The sequence below is a fragment of the Dacryopinax primogenitus genome (genome assembly GCF_000292625.1).
Source record: "Dacryopinax primogenitus strain DJM-731 SS1 chromosome Unknown DACRYscaffold_13, whole genome shotgun sequence".
NCBI lineage: Eukaryota > Fungi > Basidiomycota > Dacrymycetes > Dacrymycetales > Dacrymycetaceae > Dacryopinax > Dacryopinax primogenitus.
In genome coordinates, this window is record NW_024467210.1 from 115,336 (window position 1) to 132,111 (window position 16,776).

A 16,776-nucleotide genomic window follows, 5' to 3' on the forward strand; every position below is an offset into this window, starting at 1 on the left:
TTATACCAGGCCGGCGATCACTGGTCAACATGGGCATACCACCGGGTGAAACGGTCTGGCTGCGGGCCATGCGAGCCATCTGCTGCTGCTGTTGTGCCAGCAGAGCTTGCCTGGCAGCCCGAGCTGACTTGATGTAGGCCTCCCGCTTCTGTTGAGCAGCTTCCGCGGCGGACTGTTCCAATTGATCGACGGAGCGCTGGAAGAGTGGACGGTAGGGAGCGAGCCATTCGTGCTGCATGACTGTTTGCAGAGAAGCACGGTATTTCGGATCGGGAACAAGCATGATGCCGAGCAAGTGACGTGCACCTTCGGAAACATAATCTGGGAATGTCAGAGTAGTGGAAACGATATACTTGTAGAGCAGGTTGATGTTATCGCCATCCGGATTAGACGGATCGTCGTCGAAAGGAAGATAGCCAGCAAGCATAGCGTATAAAATGACACCGCAAGACCAGACGTCGACAGCCGAGCCTACATACGCACCCTCTGAGATGACCAATTCGGGTGCAGCATAGCAAGGACTTCCGCAAGATGTGACCATGAGATCGTCTGCCTTGTGTTCAAAACGGTTCGCAAATCCGAAGTCGGTGATGATGACATTGCGGTTTCGGTCCAAAAGAAGGTTCTCCAACTTCAAATCACGGTGGACGATCTTCTTCTGATGGATATACCAAACGCCAGATATGAGCTGGGCGAAGAGCTTGCAAGCGTCCTTCTCTCGGAGATAGCGGTGGGCAAGAATATGGTCGAAGAGCTCGCCACCTGGGGATGACATGAATGATTGACTGGAGCTAGACCGGCGTGAACGCACCTGAAGCGTATTCTAGAATTATGCCGATGTACTTGTCCGTCTCAATCACATCATACAACCTGACAATATTGGGGTGTTTGAGTTTCTAGGGTTTGTCAGCTTAGCCGGCGAACACGAGGCGCATACACGCACCTTGAGAACTTCTATCTCGCGCTCGACCTTGCTTAAGCGGACCTGATTGTCAACATTACCGCGGCGCATAAGCTTGACCGCCACCTCCTCGCCCCATTCCTCGTGTAGACCGAGTTTGACCTTGCCGAACTCTCCCTCGCCAAGGGTTTGGAGGAGCAGATATGGACCAAATTTCGGCAGAGACCGTCTGGGGTGTTGTTGCTGGTACGCAATAGCCTTGGGATGCTGGTAGACGTCGTAAGAAAGAGCTGGCTCGGTTGGTTGCATACTGCGGTCTGGTGAAGTGGGGTATGCAGCGTAAGGAGACGCGTGAGGTGGTCGTCGTTCAGAAGCGCTGCGGGTAAATACGGCCTCGGACGCTGGGCGGTGGCGGGCAGAGGAGGGACCGGGTGGCGATGGCATTAGATCGTAGTGAGCGGCCATTGTGGGTTATCAGTGGAATGGATGCCTGTTGGGGACGCGTCAGAAGAGTGACTGCAGGGTGATATGTGAAGGAAGTGAGAGGGACAAGTGGGGTCTCCGTCGACATGGGTGGCAGGATCGACACGAGAAATAGGATAGAATGATGGAAGGGGATGGCTGAATGCATGGGATATGCATGGGGTGCAGAGAGGTAAAGAGTGGTTGCCAACGAACACAAGACTTGGATGGTAAGAATGAAATGCTTACCAGAGCGTTGGCAAGGAGAGAGTGACGGTGGCAACGGCTAGACAGTGATGAGGAAGGAATATCTAGGTTGAGGATGGTTGTAGACGGTGGTGGTGGTAAGAAGGAAGAAGAGGAGTGTCGTCGTCGTCGGGGGAGGTGAGAGAGGGGAATGGATGGGCGTTGTCGCGTTCTGTGAGATGCGAAGAGTGGCTGTGAAGTGACGGTTGGTGCCGTGTCGGATGATGAGAGAGGATTGAATAGAAACAACCAACTTTTTCTCTCTCTTTTCCTAGTTATTCTTAAGCTATCACAACATTCGAAGAGAAAAGGAAAAGTTAGTTAGCAAAGTCGACGGCGTTCGTAGTACGTTAACAAAAGGGATGTGTCCTCGTCGCCTTGCTTCCCTCATAACAATATTCTATTTCTATTTCGTATGCGCCGTACATCTCGCACTCCCAATCTCCCTTCACCTCTCAGGGCGTCCCCACTTCCGCACCTTATCGACATTACGAGAGCTATTCATATATTCCGTTACCCAGCATTCGCGCCTGCCCACACGTTCCCGAACGGTCAATCGATCCACACAGTAATCTATCTGGACCTCACCTTCCCACCTCTCCACAATCCACCTGACAATGCCCTCTTCCAGAAGTTCTCATCTTAAGCGCTCTCTTCATCTCCGCCGGCGCTCGTGACTCTCGGATGCTGCGGCCGACCCCAACACCTGATCACACCCTTCGGCTTCGTCAAGTTCATGGAATGCGAGGAACCGAGCTTCCAACATTGATTAAGGAATACCTCGTTTCCGTATCCAGTCTTCCCATGCGCCCGCGTGCCTGCGAACTGCTGGCCCGAGATGACCACCCCATCTTCAATCCAGCATTCAGCAGACTCTGGATTACGTTCAGCCACCTACCTGCCGGGGACATAACCAGGCTCGCCGGCTCGCCGACTTGCTGTCGCCAAACGCACAATACGATATTTTTCCGCACTCGAGGAATCTCAAGTGGTATCCTCGTGAGCTGGTACATTCCTTACGTACGGCCCCGCATGAGTCTCCGCATTCCTCGTCTAGACACAGAGGCACAGAGGCACACGTGCCACGGAGTGGCCGCTCTCCCGAAAGAGCTTGGTACGGCCAGCAGATCATTCGAAATGACCACAGGAACCATGACGCGTGCGTGATATGACCTCTCTCTGTCTGTCTCTGTCTCTGTACCTGACAATGACCCTACATTCCCTTCAGTTCGACCCCGGTATTTTTGGCCTTTCGCCTGTCGGGCGGGTCAGGGACAGTGGACATGAGAACCTTGCAAAACGTCGATTGACGCCCAGAGTCAGGTTGATGTACGACCGTACGACCACGCCTCGTCGGGAAAATCCACAAAATCTTCTCTGAGAATATTAATTCGTCAATGGGAAACCCGAGCCATTCTACTCTCGCCCCTATTCCAGACGGTCTACACAACTTTCCTTTATCGGTCGACGTGCCGTCTGTGAAGGATGACGACGTCATCGATTGGGCGAACGCGTACCCCGTCATGCCTCATTATCGCGCAGGAATTAGTCTGGAGAGTGTTGGAGCATGCGGGCAAACAAAGCGCATCTACACTTGTTCAGCATTGTTGAGCACCAATGCACTCAGGCTGACCGATTTTCCTCCGCGCGCACGCTCGCACTGGGCACCTCGAACAGACAGTTTGGACAGTAATACGTGCTAACCTCCACGCTCACGCATCACGCACATCGGATGGCGTCACACTCTTGGCCAGAAATAGAGCGTCTCTAGCGGGTGAGATTGGTACGCTGCCGAGGGGAGGTTGGGGCAAGTTGCATGGAGTTGCGAGCATGGGCAGTGCTAGTGTTGCCGGACACGGACGGATGGCGTGGTAGGCTGGCATGGTTGGATGGATGGATGGCTGGACCGACACGGGCTGGATGGCCACCAAGGAGCATTGGGCAAAGGTAAACGTGATGGATTACTGCAGAGACTGGTCCGGAATCACACTGCGCGACAGGTTCATCCCACCCAGTAGCGTAACCTGAAGAGGTATGAGCGGACATCCAGGCTGTCGAAGGTATAAATACGTGCACCTAGATAGCCATTCCCGTGTGGATGCGAATACCAATCCATCCTCTCTCTCGCTCATTCCCAGCGAGCATCCACCCTCTGGTTGCTGTCCTTGCTTGTTGGTGTTGGACCCTCGAGATCGTTGTCGTCCGCTGTTAAGACAGGTCATCCCCATCGCGCGCGCCGTCGAACTCGCTATAGCTGGAGCACTGATGGGCCTGACATTGACGTTGACGTTGGTCGGTGAGCTCGAGGAGATGGACCGTGAGTAACGGGTGACGCGCCGTTGCATTGCGGGAACGGGCCAGGGGCGAGCTTGCAGAGGAGGCGGCACACAACCCAGGGCAGAAAAGGGAATGGTTGATGTCCTTCACATAGTCAGCAGAGGTTAACGAGCAGAGAGTTGTGGACAGCGGAACCGCAACGCACCACCACGATTGAACTTGAACGGGCTTGGATCCGCTCGCTAATGTCGTCCGTCGCTGCATAGTTCTGTACCTCGACCTTAGATTATTGCGTTTCCGGTATGGCGGCTGCTTCGCACAGGTTTGCAACAGGACATGCCTTCTCCATGTGAGACAAACATCCCCCCCTGTGGACATAGTGGAGGTTGCCATTCTGGCATCGGCCTGTGTCTCCCGTCTGCGTGCCACAAGCAACGCATGAACCGGAAGAGGGAGTATGCGTGGTGGGGTTACCCATAAAGGCGTTCACATTCTGGTCCCATTGCGGCCGCTGTGCCTCGCTGAACCCTAAAGGATGATGTGCGTATGGGGAGTATGGATGGTAGGGGGGGTTGGTGTTGAGCGACGGGAATGTTTGCCTGCTTGTACTAGGCACCTGCGAAGATTGCCAAATGGAGGGAGGCCCAGCAGTCGATGGGCCAGGCTGGTACGACTGGTACGACTGGTACGGGGTCAGGCCGTGTAGAGATTGCGAGTGTGGAGATTGTTGCTGGGGTGCCTGGCCGAACTCTAAAGGATGGATGGGTGCGATCAAGTGCTCTTGGTAGACACCAAGAGCAGGCACGTACGGATTCCCCGCGTAAGAGTTGCTGTAGGAGGCAGCCACAGAGGAGTTCGAACTGTGATGGGTGGTCTGGTATGTCGAGGATGATTGTTGCTGCGACTGTGGAGAGGGTTAATGTAGGGTGTTCGACGAATCTGATGGATCTGGATGGCTCGGCCCCGGAGCTTCGGACGCCGCGCCCTTGCGCTTGGCACGGGCGGCCCTGCGCTTGGCCAGCCTCTCGGCCGGGTCCTGGGGCTTGGGCTTGGGCCCGGGCCTCGTGCGCTTGCATTCGGGATTGTCACACGTTCGGTCCCAGGCCTGACCCCCCTGCTTGCGACAACTGTCATGTGCGAGATGGAGGCCGCGGTTGTGACAGAATGTGTTCTTGGAGACTTTCCCACCACGTTGGTCGCTCTTACACAGGAAGCAAGTTGGGTCGCGGATCTCCAGGGTCAAGTCATCGTCATCCATGAACACGTCATCTTCATCCAGGAATAAGTCATCGTCATATAAAGAGGGTGGAAGAGCATCATGAAGAGGGCCGCCGGTATTTAAGTCTGTTGCCACATTAGTACTGGATGCGTGCTCGACCATGACATTGCGGGGGCGGCGGTCGATGGGAAGTGCGCAAGCGATAGGAACAATGGAAAAGACTGCCAGCAGTAATTCTCATACTGTAACGTCATGTCAGCAAAACCAGTCATGTCCACAACAAAACGACATACTTTGCATATTGGAGAATAGTGTGAGGGTGTAGTTCAGGAAAGAGTGAAGAACGGCGACCAGCGCGCGAGTCGGGGGTATGGTCACTCTGGCTCCAGCTCCTTGAGCATATTTAAGTAAAGAGGAATGCTGAGGCGCTGACCACTGGCCTGAAAGGGTTTTTCTATTGTCTGCAGATACCTGTGTTGCATTTAGCATAAACATGCATCGGCCATGGGAATCATGTTTCAGTGGGACATGATGAAAAATGCAGTCCACTTTCAATTGAGCGCAGGATATAGCTAGATCAGACGACTCTCCCCTCACAAGAGATCGGTTCCGATGACCCCGAGTTGACATGGCAACAGCCCACCCCAGGAATAGATTTATCCGTCCGCTGGGACATACGGATAGACGGATAGCTGTGCTTGTCGCCCATGCCATGACAAACGTCGCCATGCTCCAGATACTTCAGTTAATCTATATAGGGCGGTCTAGAAGCGGCGTTTGAGATTATCCCGGGAGGTTGGTGGTGGAGTGGTAAGGTGAGATACGTTCACCCCATCCAGTAGTCACAGCATTTCATACGTCGTTGTTATGACCTCCGGACAGGTCCCGATTAGGGATGGTCGCAGTCCCGGTTCAGTGTCGTTCGGCTTTGGAACAGTTCTGCATTGCAAGGTATGCCCGGCCGCAGTCCTACAATGGGGTCGTCTCCGGCAGGCAGGAACATAGGCGGTGTAGATGGCCATGATGTGTGCAAGCTGCGAAGGAGGCTTCCAACCGGGCCCTGCAACAGCAACTCTGTCAGCAATCGACTTTTCCTTCGAAGCAAGGGTACGCACATCGCTCGGAATAGGATACGCAACGGGGAAGACGGCCCAGAACTCGCACACGCCATCTTCTTGCGTGTTCAGCCTCCCACGGCAGTCCGGCCCCGTTCGCCCCTCATACTGCGTATCGTAGAACCCCTCTGCATCCGTCTCCCACATCTCGACCCGCGCGCCGGGTACGGGACGACCTTGCGTGTCCAGCACACGCAGGGTAACGAGCAGCGGGTCACCTTTGCCTTCGGAGGCCATAGGGCCTTGCTGATCGACTATACGGGGTCAGGACCGAGTGCGGAGCCGGCAGCAGTGGGATAGAAGTCATTCGCGTCCTCAGTGAACAAGGGACCTAGCACCGTGTTCTCCGTCGCGTTAGGCTGGCGCGTATGGTTGATCGAATCCACAAGCGCCGAGACGCCCAGAACGTCACTGAGGAGGATGAACTCATGTCGACTGGAGCAAATCAGTACGGATGTACGTTGATCCCTCTCCGCGGGGAGGAGCGCCTGATAGAACGCCGCGGAAGAAGGGGGCTCACATGGGAGAGCACTTCTGCCCCATGGCGGTCAGGAACTGGATCGCGGTTCTATTTACGAATATTGTTAGGCGGAGGCCAGCATGTGTTTGGTGGGGAGGGACGTACATCCATTCCTCGGTTGTGAGCCTTCGTGAGCAGAATGGTCAGGTGCTGTGTATGATTGCAGATGGGAGACCTTACTTGGTCTCGCGAGCGTCTGCATAATGCTCAGCGTGGGCCAAAGAGAATCAGAAGAGGACCTACAATCGTGCAAGTGCCGCACTAGGTTGTTGATCAGGATTTTTTGCCTTGTACAGCCCCGTCAGTCGTCCACACCCCTTCAAACGAGACCAGAATAAGACACACTCATTCTTGCATTGCGTGTTGATGGCAACTACTCTCCATCACCGTCTCTGGAGAGATGTCCGTCACGTCTGGCAACTATTCGCATTCTTGAGGCTCGAATGTGCAGATGGTGGGGGTAAGAAAGAAAGACGCACAGTGCTAGGGTCAATGATAGTGGGCGCGCCGGCGTCGATAGCGAGCTGAACGGCCTTTGACGGCGCTTTCCTCTGAGCAGCAGACATTTCTCTTTTATTTCCAATAGGTTTGTTCGTTATATATGGAATAGTAAGAGATTTAAACAGTCGTATTTGACTAGGATTATTAGATCTGTTGGAGGGAGGACAGGTGACCGTTCAGTGCGGGGAGGCCTTCTATTATATAGACGGATCCGGGTGAAGTGTTCTCCCGTCTGGACTGGGATAATATTGTTGCTTGCTGCTAGAGCAGCGGAGGGACACGGAGAGCGCGAGAAGAGGAAATTCCTGGAGATTTGCTGCCCGATTCGGACAGGGAGGTGGGATGACATGGGAAGTTATGGACTTTTACCATTTGATGTCCAAATGCGTGGACTGCTTCTTATCGGTCAGAGAGTCGGATGAGAGTTCTTGCTGTTTTTTGTCCTTGAATTGGCTTGTGCAGACACGTGGGGAAAGGCTTCCAGGGAGATGCAAAGGGGTTAAGGGCGAATTGTATTGCAATATTGATTGTCTAAACAGGAGAGGCTGATTATGGCAATCACGTGCCTCGATTTGATTCCGGCCGAAAAGCGGCGAACCGAAAATTCGGTCGTCTGAGCCATTTGTGCAAAACTAGGAAGCAGACATCGACGTTGTTCAAATCAGTTGTGTCGGGCTGCTCAACTCTCCCCTACTCATCCCGTCATTCTCTTCATGCATTCAGTTCTTTCAAAAGCTGCATCTGTAGCACTCATGTGCAGGCATATCGGCGGGCGACGATATCCACCTGGGCCTGCTAACGATAGACATGGAGCGATTCGTCAATATGTTTCGAGCACCAAGTCGGCCCACGCAAGTGCCGCCTTTGCTGTCAAGCCTAATCCGAAATACAAGGCTCCTCAATACCCACCTATACCCAATTCAGAACCGGAGACAAGTCGCTCGAACCCCCCCAGTCTCACCAACCAGCTGCCATCTCGTATACCCCTCACTTTGCTTCCAACACCGCTTCCTGTCGGGGAGTCAAGCCCACTCAACACGCACTTCTACCCTGATTCGAGTGTCCAACACACATTTTCCGTTATGGACGCCCTTCTGAAGGATGGGTACGATGTTCACCGCGCTGCGCGTATGTTCGAAGCACTCAAGAAGACGGAGGAGGGAAGGAGCACCCTGGACGTCGAGCTGTACAACTCATTTCTTGGGTCTTACCTTACCGAATCTCTCAAGGAAGGAATCACCGAAGCAGAGCGCAAGTCTTGGCTGAAGAATCTCTGGACTCTGTTCTCAGAGCTGACATCTAATGAGTCCAAATGGATCGTGCGTCCCAACCGTGAAAGTTTTGCCATTGCTTTGCTCGCCCTCATAAAGTGAGCAATTATCGTGTGATCACTTTACCAACTTCTGACATCAGGGATAGGTTCTCTCTTTCGTCGAGCACAGCTGTATCAGGCGTTTCCGCACCCAGCGGTGATCGGTTCTTCAAACTTCTTTTGCAACAACACGTATTGTTGTATGACTTGATGCAATCGCCTCTACTTCAATTCGACATTGATGAATGCAGTCGTTTTCTTCGCGTCGCCGCCCTGGACTGTGGTCGTGCTGATATCGCGATGGAGCTTTCGAAAGCGGTCGCAGACACAGCTTCGGATGAGCTGGAGGGGGTGCCCGATGTGAAGCCGGTTGAGATGGTGCGTGATTCACAAGGAAAATGATGTCGAACTAACCGAATCCCACCCATACAGCTGCACGTGCCTTCCATGCGACGAATCCTGGGCGGCAAGTGGGTACAATTCAAGGACAAAGCTGAGGCGCCGGGCCAAGACAAGAAGCATCCGTACAATCTGCAGGCGATGCGCGAATACCTAGGCCAAGTGAGAGTCGGTCGTGCTAGCTTGCAAGATGACCCTACTGCACGTCAGCGCTTGATGGAAGAATCCGCTTACATGGTTGCCGCACAGCGCTGGAGACATCAGGCAGAGGAAATGACCCACCATAACGTTGCAGGATGGAATACACAGCATATGAAGCTAAAGAAATGGATGTGGAACTGGTACCAGGCACTGAAGGAACGGCTTGATAACGAGATTCCTACTCTGGAAGAAGAAGAAAAGCTCGCACAGAGGCGTAAGCCAACTGGTTTTTTTGTTGTTAAGCCGTTATCAATGGTCCTGTAGGGAAATCAGTATTTGTACAGCCAGACGGGGATGCAATTGGCCCTTTCCTGCGTTTGTTGTCAACCGAGAAGATGGCGACTATGACGATCAGTGAGCTGTTGCGGTACGGCACTTCAGACGGCGGTGTGCGCACGGCGCGCACCGCAATCACTCTGGGTCGAGTCGTGGAACAAGAGTATAATGCCGAGGTTGCACTGGCACAGAGGTCACGCGGGCCTGACCCTGTCGTTCTAACCTCTGAAGGCAGCCTGACCGAGCTCGCGGCGATCAGGCAGCAAGCTCGAGATTCAGAAGACTTTACCATGGCGATACCGCCAGACTGGACTCAAGTGATCCGAGGCAGAGTGGGAGGATTCTTATTGAACGCGGTCATTGACGTGGCCACCATTACGAGGAGGGGCATTCGTCCTTCGACTGGCGAGGAAGTGTACGTGACTTCTATACAACTCACGTAACTATACCTCATAGTGTTCGCAGATCGGAAGAACAGCCTGCGTTTGCCCATTGCTATGAATTCTTACATGGGCGAAAGATCGGCCTGATTAAGTTCAACCCCGAACTTACTGAACAGCTCTCCTCCGAGCCGATCAAAGATGCACTCCATCCCCGGCAATTGCCTATGCTCATTCCTCCGCGCCCGTGGATAGACGTTGAAAGGGGTGCATACATGTACTCGAGGAGTAAGGATGATTTGTGTCGTCTTCTGTCTCTCACCTGACTCGCTGTCCAGCAAGTGTCATGCGTTACAAGGATTCTCTGGAGCAGTCCTCGTTTTTACGGTCTGCCTCGAGTGCTGGCCACCTGGAATCCATGTACGCGGCTCTGGATGTTCTCGGCAGCACTCCGTGGACAATCAACAGGCCCATCTTTGATGTGGTTATTGCGGTGTGGAACTCTGGGAAGCAATTCGCCAAGATCCCGCCTGCTGGCCTAGAGGGAGAAGATCCCGTCAAACCTGACAATTATGAGACAGACCCCAAGGCAAAGAGGGACTTTGTGAGAGCCATGAGTACGAGCATTCAGAAGCGTCATGAGAATCACAGCATGCGCTGCGATACCAACTACAAACTGGAGATTGCAAGAGCTGTAGGTTTACCACGTTTTGTCCTAGAGAGTGGGCCTGACCCTTTCCTAGTTCCTCGGAGAACGTTTTTACTTCCCCCATAACGTCGATTTCCGTGGACGTGCTTATCCTGTGCCTCCAAATCTCAATCATATGGGTGATGATCTTTGCCGAGGATTGCTGACCTTTGCCGATAAGAAGGCGCTTGGAGAACGGGGTCTGCGGTGGCTGAAAATTCATGCCGCAAACAAATTCGGATACGATAAAGCCAGTTTCGAAGAACGTGTGACCTGGACCATGGAGCACTTGGACGAGATTTACGACAGTGCTAAGAAGCCCTTGGATGTATGTATAGCGTCTTGCATAATCGGATCGAGCTCATTCTTGTTCAGGGTCAAAGGTGGTGGCTGAAAGCCGACGACCCGTGGCAGTTCTTGGCCTCTTGTATAGAGCTTCATAATGCGCTGGAGTCCCCTAATCCAGCCGAGTTCGAATCCTCCCTTCCTGTCCATCAGGATGGAACCTGCAATGGTCTGCAGCATTATGCGGCTCTGGGCGGTGACGGCCAAGGTGCTCGGCAAGTGAACCTGGATGTTGGTGACAGGCCTGCCGATGTCTACACTTTTGTGGCAAACATGGTTGAGAAGAGGCTTGACGAGGCAGCTGCCAAAGGAGACGAAAAGGCCAAATGGCTCCAAGGCAGGATTGCTCGCAAAGTCGTCAAGCAGACGGTAGGCAACCTTTCCATGTTCATTGATGCTCTAGCTCATAGCATCGGATAGGTCATGACCACGGTCTATGGTGTGACATTCGTTGGAGCTCGTGACCAGATCCGCAAGCAGATCGAAGCTCTTCCGGGAGTATCGATATCTGAGCAGGAGAGCTATGCCATGGCTGTCTACGTGGCTAGACTTGTAGGTAGGCTGATGCAGATATGCTTCAGAAGGCTGAATGTTAGTCCAGACTCTCTCCTGCATCGGTGATCTGTTCGGCGGTGCCAAATCCATCCAACTTTGGCTCAACAAGGTCTGCGCGCTGATCACCAAGTCCATCCCTCCAGAGAGAATCGACCTGCTGCTCCGTGACAAGGAATATGCCGGAGAAGTCCGAAACGCGCCTATGAAGCGCACTTACACTTCTCTCGTCAAGGAGCAGATGACATCTATGATCTGGACGACGCCGTTGGGTATGCCGGTGGTGCAGCCCTATCGCAAGCAAGCGAAGAAGCAGATCTACACTTCCCTCCAGTCATTGTTCATTGCTGATCCTAACCTGCCTATGGAGGGTAAACATTTCCGAAACGTGCCCTTGATTTAGCAAGCTGACGCTCTATTCAGTCAGCTCACGCAAGCAAGCATCGGCCTTCCCGCCCAACTTTATCCACAGCCTCGACGCGACGCACATGATGCTGACCGCCCTCGGATGTCGTGACAAGCAGCTCACCTTCGCCTCAGTGCATGACTCGTACTGGACACATGCTGCCAGTATTGACGAGATGTCCGCCACGATCCGGGACACCTTTGTAAAGCTGCACAGTGCGGATATCCTTGGGAACCTGCTGCTCGAAGTGGGTTCTGTGGCTTACGAATCTTAAGCCCGCTAACGGTGGCAAATTTGATATAGATCCAACAGCGGTACAAGGATTACAAGGTCCCCGTGAGCTTGCTCACCACGATGCATCTGACGAGGCCTAAGCCCACTATGGCCGAGGCCGAAGAGGAAGGGGCCGAAGAAGATGCCGACGACTCCCCTGGTAACTGCGTCGCTCTGAACGTTGCACGTATCTCGAAAGAGGACCTTGCGCGGATGACGAGCTCGGAAGAGATTGACCTTGACATCGGGAAGAGCGGGGCTAGCTCTGACGAGGCTGACGCGGAGGCCGAAGTGGAAGAAAACGGTACATCCAAGAAGCGAAAGTACGCAACACGCAAGCTCAAGCCGCTCAAAACACGGTTTGTCAACCTCATCGATATCATACCACCTGTGCCGTCCAAAGGCGAGTTCGACATCCAAAAAATCAAGGACAGCTTGTACTTCTTCTCCTAATTGCCTAGGCGTATTTCTTTGGCATCTTCAGTCCGACAACTTTTTGGGCCTTCTCCTCTACTTCCACATGTGCCTTACAGTACTAAACAAAAGGTGCGGCTGTCACCCTTCATTAGCATGCATTGTACCACCACTAGCATTCACTCAAGGTTGGAATGATATTAATTCGTTCGCAAAGCGATACATTCCGCATTTCCGCTCGTGCGGTGTGTTTTTGCTCTATCTCCTCCCCTGCCCGCGCCTGGGAGGCATTTAGCCAAAGTCCTAGTGGTGTGCAACCTCCACCGGGTCAGCCTCGAGCATCTCCAAGAACTCCTCCGCAGTCATAGGACCCCCATGCTGCGCATCTACATGTGCGCTCGTCTTGACAGGTACAGCATCGGCCAGGTCGGGCTGGGAAGCGTCGTACGTTGCAAGCTCAGAGGCGAGATCGGAGGGCAGAGCAGTGGCTGCTGCAACGGCGGGAGCCTTGTACTCCCTGACGATGCCGACGTGGGCGTCTTGCACCTGCTTTGTGTCAGTTTTCTTGCGGTTTGGGAGTGTAGGAAATCAAACCTGGGGCTTGGGCTTGTATGATTTCAGCTGGGCGAGGTACAGGTCCTGAACGATGTCTACAAGCGTGGTCAGAACTTCTCGTCGTTATGCATTGGTCACATCACATACCCTTGCGAGCAACGGTAGCTGCAGAGAAGGCTCGTGTACTACGGGGAACGGCTGTACGCACCTTGCCATCACCTCGATACAATGGTCGTCGACGTTGGAGGGAAAGTACTCACGATTCTAGCTAATGAGGCCATTGTGAATGATGAGCTCGAGGAGGAGGAGGAGCGGAACAGTTTGCATCCGGCTTCCAATTCCGGCCGAAGTCGACGCCACTCCACCGGCTCCGAGGTTGACCAGCCCTGAAGTAGTCACGTGACTACCTTCATCACGCGTGGCCGTTGTCGCCTCTTTGCTCGAGGACATCGTCCTTCACGTCTTTCTCCTCTTCCCCACCATCTCCAGGAGTACACGATCTGGTCACATACCAATGCACCTACGTCCATCATCCCATCTCTACTCTGACCCTAGCACACCCAGTTCCCAAACGTCCAGCTCTCCATCAACAGCACTCACCACGCCTTCCCCAGCAGCACTCTCACGCGTCCTTGTTCCCTCTGGTTTAGGCGATGTAAGGGTCCCCGTGGAGAGAATCGACCCCGTGCTCGCGACGAGAATGGTGATGGTCACCCTGGAGAGCGTGCTGTACGTCAAGTCGCAAGTACCAATGTGCGTGTTTGTTTGTAAGGGCTAGGAGAGGGGTGGGGGGCTGACGAAGTACCAGGTCTGTGCAACAGATGAACTTCCTCGGGGAAGCGGGAAAGGTGCGTATTTGGTCGAAGCTTCAGGCAGCTGCTTAATGAAATACAGAACGCGCGAGCGGTCAAGAAGCGCGTCGAGTTGCTGCAAACACTTGACGTCCTCTCGTCTCACATGACAACAACCTTCATCCAGCTTTCCACCGCATTAGCAAGATGCAGCACCCACCTGACCCAGGGAGAGACAGGAAGAACACACGTGTTGATCACGCTCGGTCCGCCGTCAGGTGGGAGCAAGGAACGCGTGCTCCTCGAGTTGGAGGGAGTGGAGATCAGGGACTGGGAGCAGAAAGAACCTGAGAGTGAGGATGAAGAACAGACAAATGAGGAGATGGAAGATGAAATCGAGGTCGGAGGCGGCTGCTCCGATCTGGAGGCAAGTTCCGGGGAGGAGGAGCTAGACGACGAGCAACCAGAAGAGCCTGAAGAAAGAGAAGTCTCCCCCTCTCCTGCCCACAACCGCGCTGCACGGTCCCTCTCCTCCTCTACCTCAAGCCGCGAATTGTCGGTATCCCCACTCAACTCCCCCTGCCCCAAGCGCAGCCAACCAGTCTCGGCAGGCCGATCCCAGCAGCGTCCCCCAGATCCGGCACGCATGCTCGCGCTAGCGCTCATCAACTTGAATCAAACGAACACCCCTCCCACAAGAGTGCATCTTCTCTTGAGGGCGCCGAGGCGGTTTGAACATCCTTCGTGGGAGCCTAGGCAGGCTCTGAGCAGGGCTCTAGATAGAGGATGTTTCGGGACCAGCGGGATGTTCAAAGTCAAGGTCAGTTCACTGTCCTTTTCCACCCAACAACCTCACTTATGCATATTAATGCAGAAAGCCCAGCCAGAGCGCGTAAAGGTCATCACCACCCGTCCACCAACCACTCCGCCTCCAGTACCCATTCCAACCCTCTCAGCGCTGAATCAAGAAACGGAGGCAGAAGCAGACGAGCCCCTCTGGTTCGAATGGACTGACAAGCTCCACGGGTTTATGGAGATTTGACTTCCCGTCTTCCTGCGTTCCGCGCCGCGAACATTGGAACATACATTGACTACTTACATGCCTTTTTTGCTTTTGAACAGCGGAGTTGTTTCCTTTTGTTTTTGTTACTGCAATTGTGTATCAGCCTGGCAATTGTTTGTTCTTATGATTTGTTGCATTTACATTCCTCGACAGCAGCGCACCAGTCGGTTCCTCTCGAGAAGAACAAGCCCCCACCTCGCTGCAACTCTAGAGGCAGATCCATAACAAAATAAGTCACTACATGCGCAATACACCCATTACTCCCTAACGAACACCGCGGCCGCCCCCATGCCCAAACCAATACACATACTCGTGACCAGGACCCTCCCTCCCCTCCTCTCCAGTTCCGCCAGCCCCGTAGCGACCTGCCTGGCCCCCGTCGCGCCCAACGGGTGTCCCAGAGCAATCGCCCCTCCATTAACGTTCACCTTGTCTATATCCAGCCCCAGGTGACGCACGCAGTACACATACATCGACGCGAACGCTTCGTTTATCTCGAACAGGTCTACTTCGTCCTTGCTCAGCCCTGCCTGCTCCAGCGCTAGAGGGATAGCGATGCTCGGCCCGATTCCCATGATACGGGGCGCAAGACCACACACGACGGTAGTGACGAACCGAGCCTTGATAGGCAGTCTGAGCTCCTCAGCTTTCCTCCGTGTCATAAGGAGCACAGAAGCTGCCCCATCCGTTATCTGGCTGGCGTTCCCGCCGGTTGTACGCCCGCCCCATTGGGGAAATGCGGGCCGGATCTTGCTTAGGGAGGCAGCGGTCGTAGAGGGCCGGATACCATCGTCTTTTTCTACCAGGACGCGTTTGCGCTCTCCCGTAGCGGGATCCTTTTGGAACGCTTCGATAGGCACGATCTCGGCGTCGAATAGCCCTGCAGAGGCGGCATGGGCAGCCCGCTGCTGGGAAATGGCGGCGAAAACATCCATATCTTCCCGGGAGATCGAGAAGTCGTTAGAGACGTTCTCCGACGTCCATCCCATTGGGTGCAGACAGTCTTTGGCGATGGGATGGGCGAGGATCTCCTCTGATGGAGGGGGGGCGCCTTCGTCCTTGCTGTCATGGCCGGGTCAGTAAGAGGTAAAGAAATAGGGAGGGGGCGTACTTGAAAGACATGCTTTCCACTCCTACTGCGAGGCCAATTTCGATCTGTGCTGCGCGGATCTGGTTCGCTACGGTAGTGACGGCCATGAGCCTGCACATCCAAACAGATATCAGCGCTACTCCTTCCTTGCCAAGTAGAGTCACGCACCCGCTGGAACAGAACCTGTTGATCACTTGTGTAGGTGTCGTCTCCGGAAATCCTGCTGCCAGAGCAGAGGCGCGCGCTTCGTATCCCGGAGATTTGGGGAGCACGGTGCCGACGCAGATGTCTTGAACCATCCCGGGCGGGATCTGCATGCGGGAAATGGTGGCTTTGAGCATGCTTGTTAGGAGTTCGTCGGAGCTGGAGCACGTCAAACGTGTGGTCAGCATAAGAAAGTGAAATCGAATAGGAAAGGGGCGTACCGTGTATCCTTGAGAGCTCCTTTCCAGGACTTACACAACGGAGAGCGGATGGCGAGTGTGATGACCACATCGTCAGGCGACTTGGTCTCCCAAGGCTTGGGCGACCGAGTGAAATGAGAAGTGAGTTGCTTGAGGCGGTCCATGTTGTATTAAGGATGGTGGTGGTAAGAAAGGAAGAGGAGGAGGGGAATACTCTCCGTGTAACGCCTTGTAAGCTGGTCGCAAGAGACATTTCCCCACAGTTCAAACCGGTTATGTGGCGGATAGACCCTTTTCCGGTATAGAAATGCTTCATTACCCACGTGACTTTCTCCAAACAGTGGCTGTGCTCACGTGTTTTCCCTATTGCGGAATGTATCGGCGAT

The 16,776-nt window shown here is 53.9% G+C and overlaps 7 protein-coding genes across 7 annotated transcripts; 2 read left to right on the top strand and 5 right to left on the bottom strand.

The window, feature by feature from the left end:
* DACRYDRAFT_89774 (Pkinase-domain-containing protein) lies at positions 1–1,210 on the bottom strand (the record flags this gene model as incomplete). The annotated part of the gene is made up of 4 exons (XM_040776934.1): positions 1–20; positions 211–762; positions 812–896; positions 944–1,210. The coding sequence occupies 4 exons, from the start codon at positions 1,208–1,210 to the stop codon at positions 1–3; spliced, it is 924 nt and encodes a 307-aa protein (XP_040627083.1).
* Positions 1,211–2,886: 1,676 nt separating this feature from the next.
* Positions 2,887–4,233, bottom strand: DACRYDRAFT_23174 (uncharacterized protein). Its single transcript, XM_040773139.1, has 4 exons — positions 4,092–4,233; positions 3,684–4,030; positions 3,243–3,633; positions 2,887–3,197 (listed from the first exon to the last, which is right to left on the bottom strand). Exons 1-3 carry the CDS (start codon positions 4,148–4,150, stop codon positions 3,377–3,379), a joined length of 663 nt encoding a protein of 220 aa, XP_040627084.1. The 5' UTR covers positions 4,151–4,233; the 3' UTR covers positions 2,887–3,197; positions 3,243–3,376.
* Positions 4,173–7,306, bottom strand: DACRYDRAFT_108936 (aromatic compound dioxygenase; the record flags this gene model as incomplete). The annotated part of the gene is made up of 10 exons (XM_040768769.1): positions 4,173–4,790; positions 6,079–6,165; positions 6,221–6,474; positions 6,552–6,655; positions 6,741–6,788; positions 6,846–6,866; positions 6,921–6,936; positions 6,984–7,001; positions 7,118–7,160; positions 7,220–7,306. 10 exons carry the CDS (start codon positions 7,304–7,306, stop codon positions 4,173–4,175), a joined length of 1,296 nt encoding a protein of 431 aa, XP_040627085.1.
* A 1,787-nt stretch (positions 7,307–9,093) lies between these two features.
* On the top strand, positions 9,094–12,526 carry DACRYDRAFT_54516 (DNA/RNA polymerase; the record flags this gene model as incomplete). The annotated part of the gene is made up of 10 exons (XM_040775267.1): positions 9,094–9,379; positions 9,442–9,844; positions 9,895–10,097; positions 10,148–10,503; positions 10,553–10,825; positions 10,873–11,211; positions 11,263–11,394; positions 11,444–11,765; positions 11,818–12,047; positions 12,104–12,526. 10 exons carry the CDS (start codon positions 9,094–9,096, stop codon positions 12,524–12,526), a joined length of 2,967 nt encoding a protein of 988 aa, XP_040627086.1.
* A 141-nt stretch (positions 12,527–12,667) lies between these two features.
* On the bottom strand, positions 12,668–13,340 carry DACRYDRAFT_23176 (uncharacterized protein). Its single transcript, XM_040773140.1, has 4 exons — positions 13,303–13,340; positions 13,190–13,250; positions 13,082–13,137; positions 12,668–13,033 (listed from the first exon to the last, which is right to left on the bottom strand). The coding sequence occupies exons 1-4, from the start codon at positions 13,321–13,323 to the stop codon at positions 12,791–12,793; spliced, it is 381 nt and encodes a 126-aa protein (XP_040627087.1). The 5' UTR covers positions 13,324–13,340; the 3' UTR covers positions 12,668–12,790.
* A 216-nt stretch (positions 13,341–13,556) lies between these two features.
* On the top strand, positions 13,557–15,084 carry DACRYDRAFT_117257 (uncharacterized protein; the record flags this gene model as incomplete). Its single annotated transcript, XM_040770347.1, has 4 exons — positions 13,557–13,795; positions 13,851–13,890; positions 13,937–14,653; positions 14,708–15,084. 4 exons carry the CDS (start codon positions 13,557–13,559, stop codon positions 14,873–14,875), a joined length of 1,164 nt encoding a protein of 387 aa, XP_040627088.1. The 3' UTR covers positions 14,876–15,084.
* Positions 15,085–15,153: 69 nt separating this feature from the next.
* On the bottom strand, positions 15,154–16,554 carry DACRYDRAFT_54726 (thiolase; the record flags this gene model as incomplete). Its single annotated transcript, XM_040775282.1, has 4 exons — positions 15,154–15,958; positions 16,008–16,097; positions 16,155–16,349; positions 16,412–16,554. 4 exons carry the CDS (start codon positions 16,552–16,554, stop codon positions 15,154–15,156), a joined length of 1,233 nt encoding a protein of 410 aa, XP_040627089.1.
* Between the last annotated feature and the right edge of the window lie 222 nt (positions 16,555–16,776).

Excerpts from the sequence above, each read along its gene's own strand:
- DACRYDRAFT_23174 (XM_040773139.1), bottom strand. The coding sequence starts at position 4,150 with ATGCAGCGACGGACGACATTAGCGAGCGGATCCAAGCCCGTTCAAGTT. Across the intron at positions 4,031-4,091 it reads GTTCAAGTTCAATCGTGGTG|GACATCAACCATTCCCTTTT; the intron begins GTGCGTTGCGGT and ends GACTATGTGAAG. Across the intron at positions 3,634-3,683 it reads ACGGGAATGGCTATCTAGGT|GTTACGCTACTGGGTGGGAT; the intron begins GCACGTATTTAT and ends ATACCTCTTCAG.
- DACRYDRAFT_23176 (XM_040773140.1), bottom strand. The coding sequence starts at position 13,323 with ATGGCCTCATTAGCTAGAATC. Across the intron at positions 13,251-13,302 it reads TGGCCTCATTAGCTAGAATC|GTGCGTACAGCCGTTCCCCG; the intron begins GTGAGTACTTTC and ends GGTGATGGCAAG. Across the intron at positions 13,138-13,189 it reads AGCTACCGTTGCTCGCAAGG|ACATCGTTCAGGACCTGTAC; the intron begins GTATGTGATGTG and ends CCACGCTTGTAG.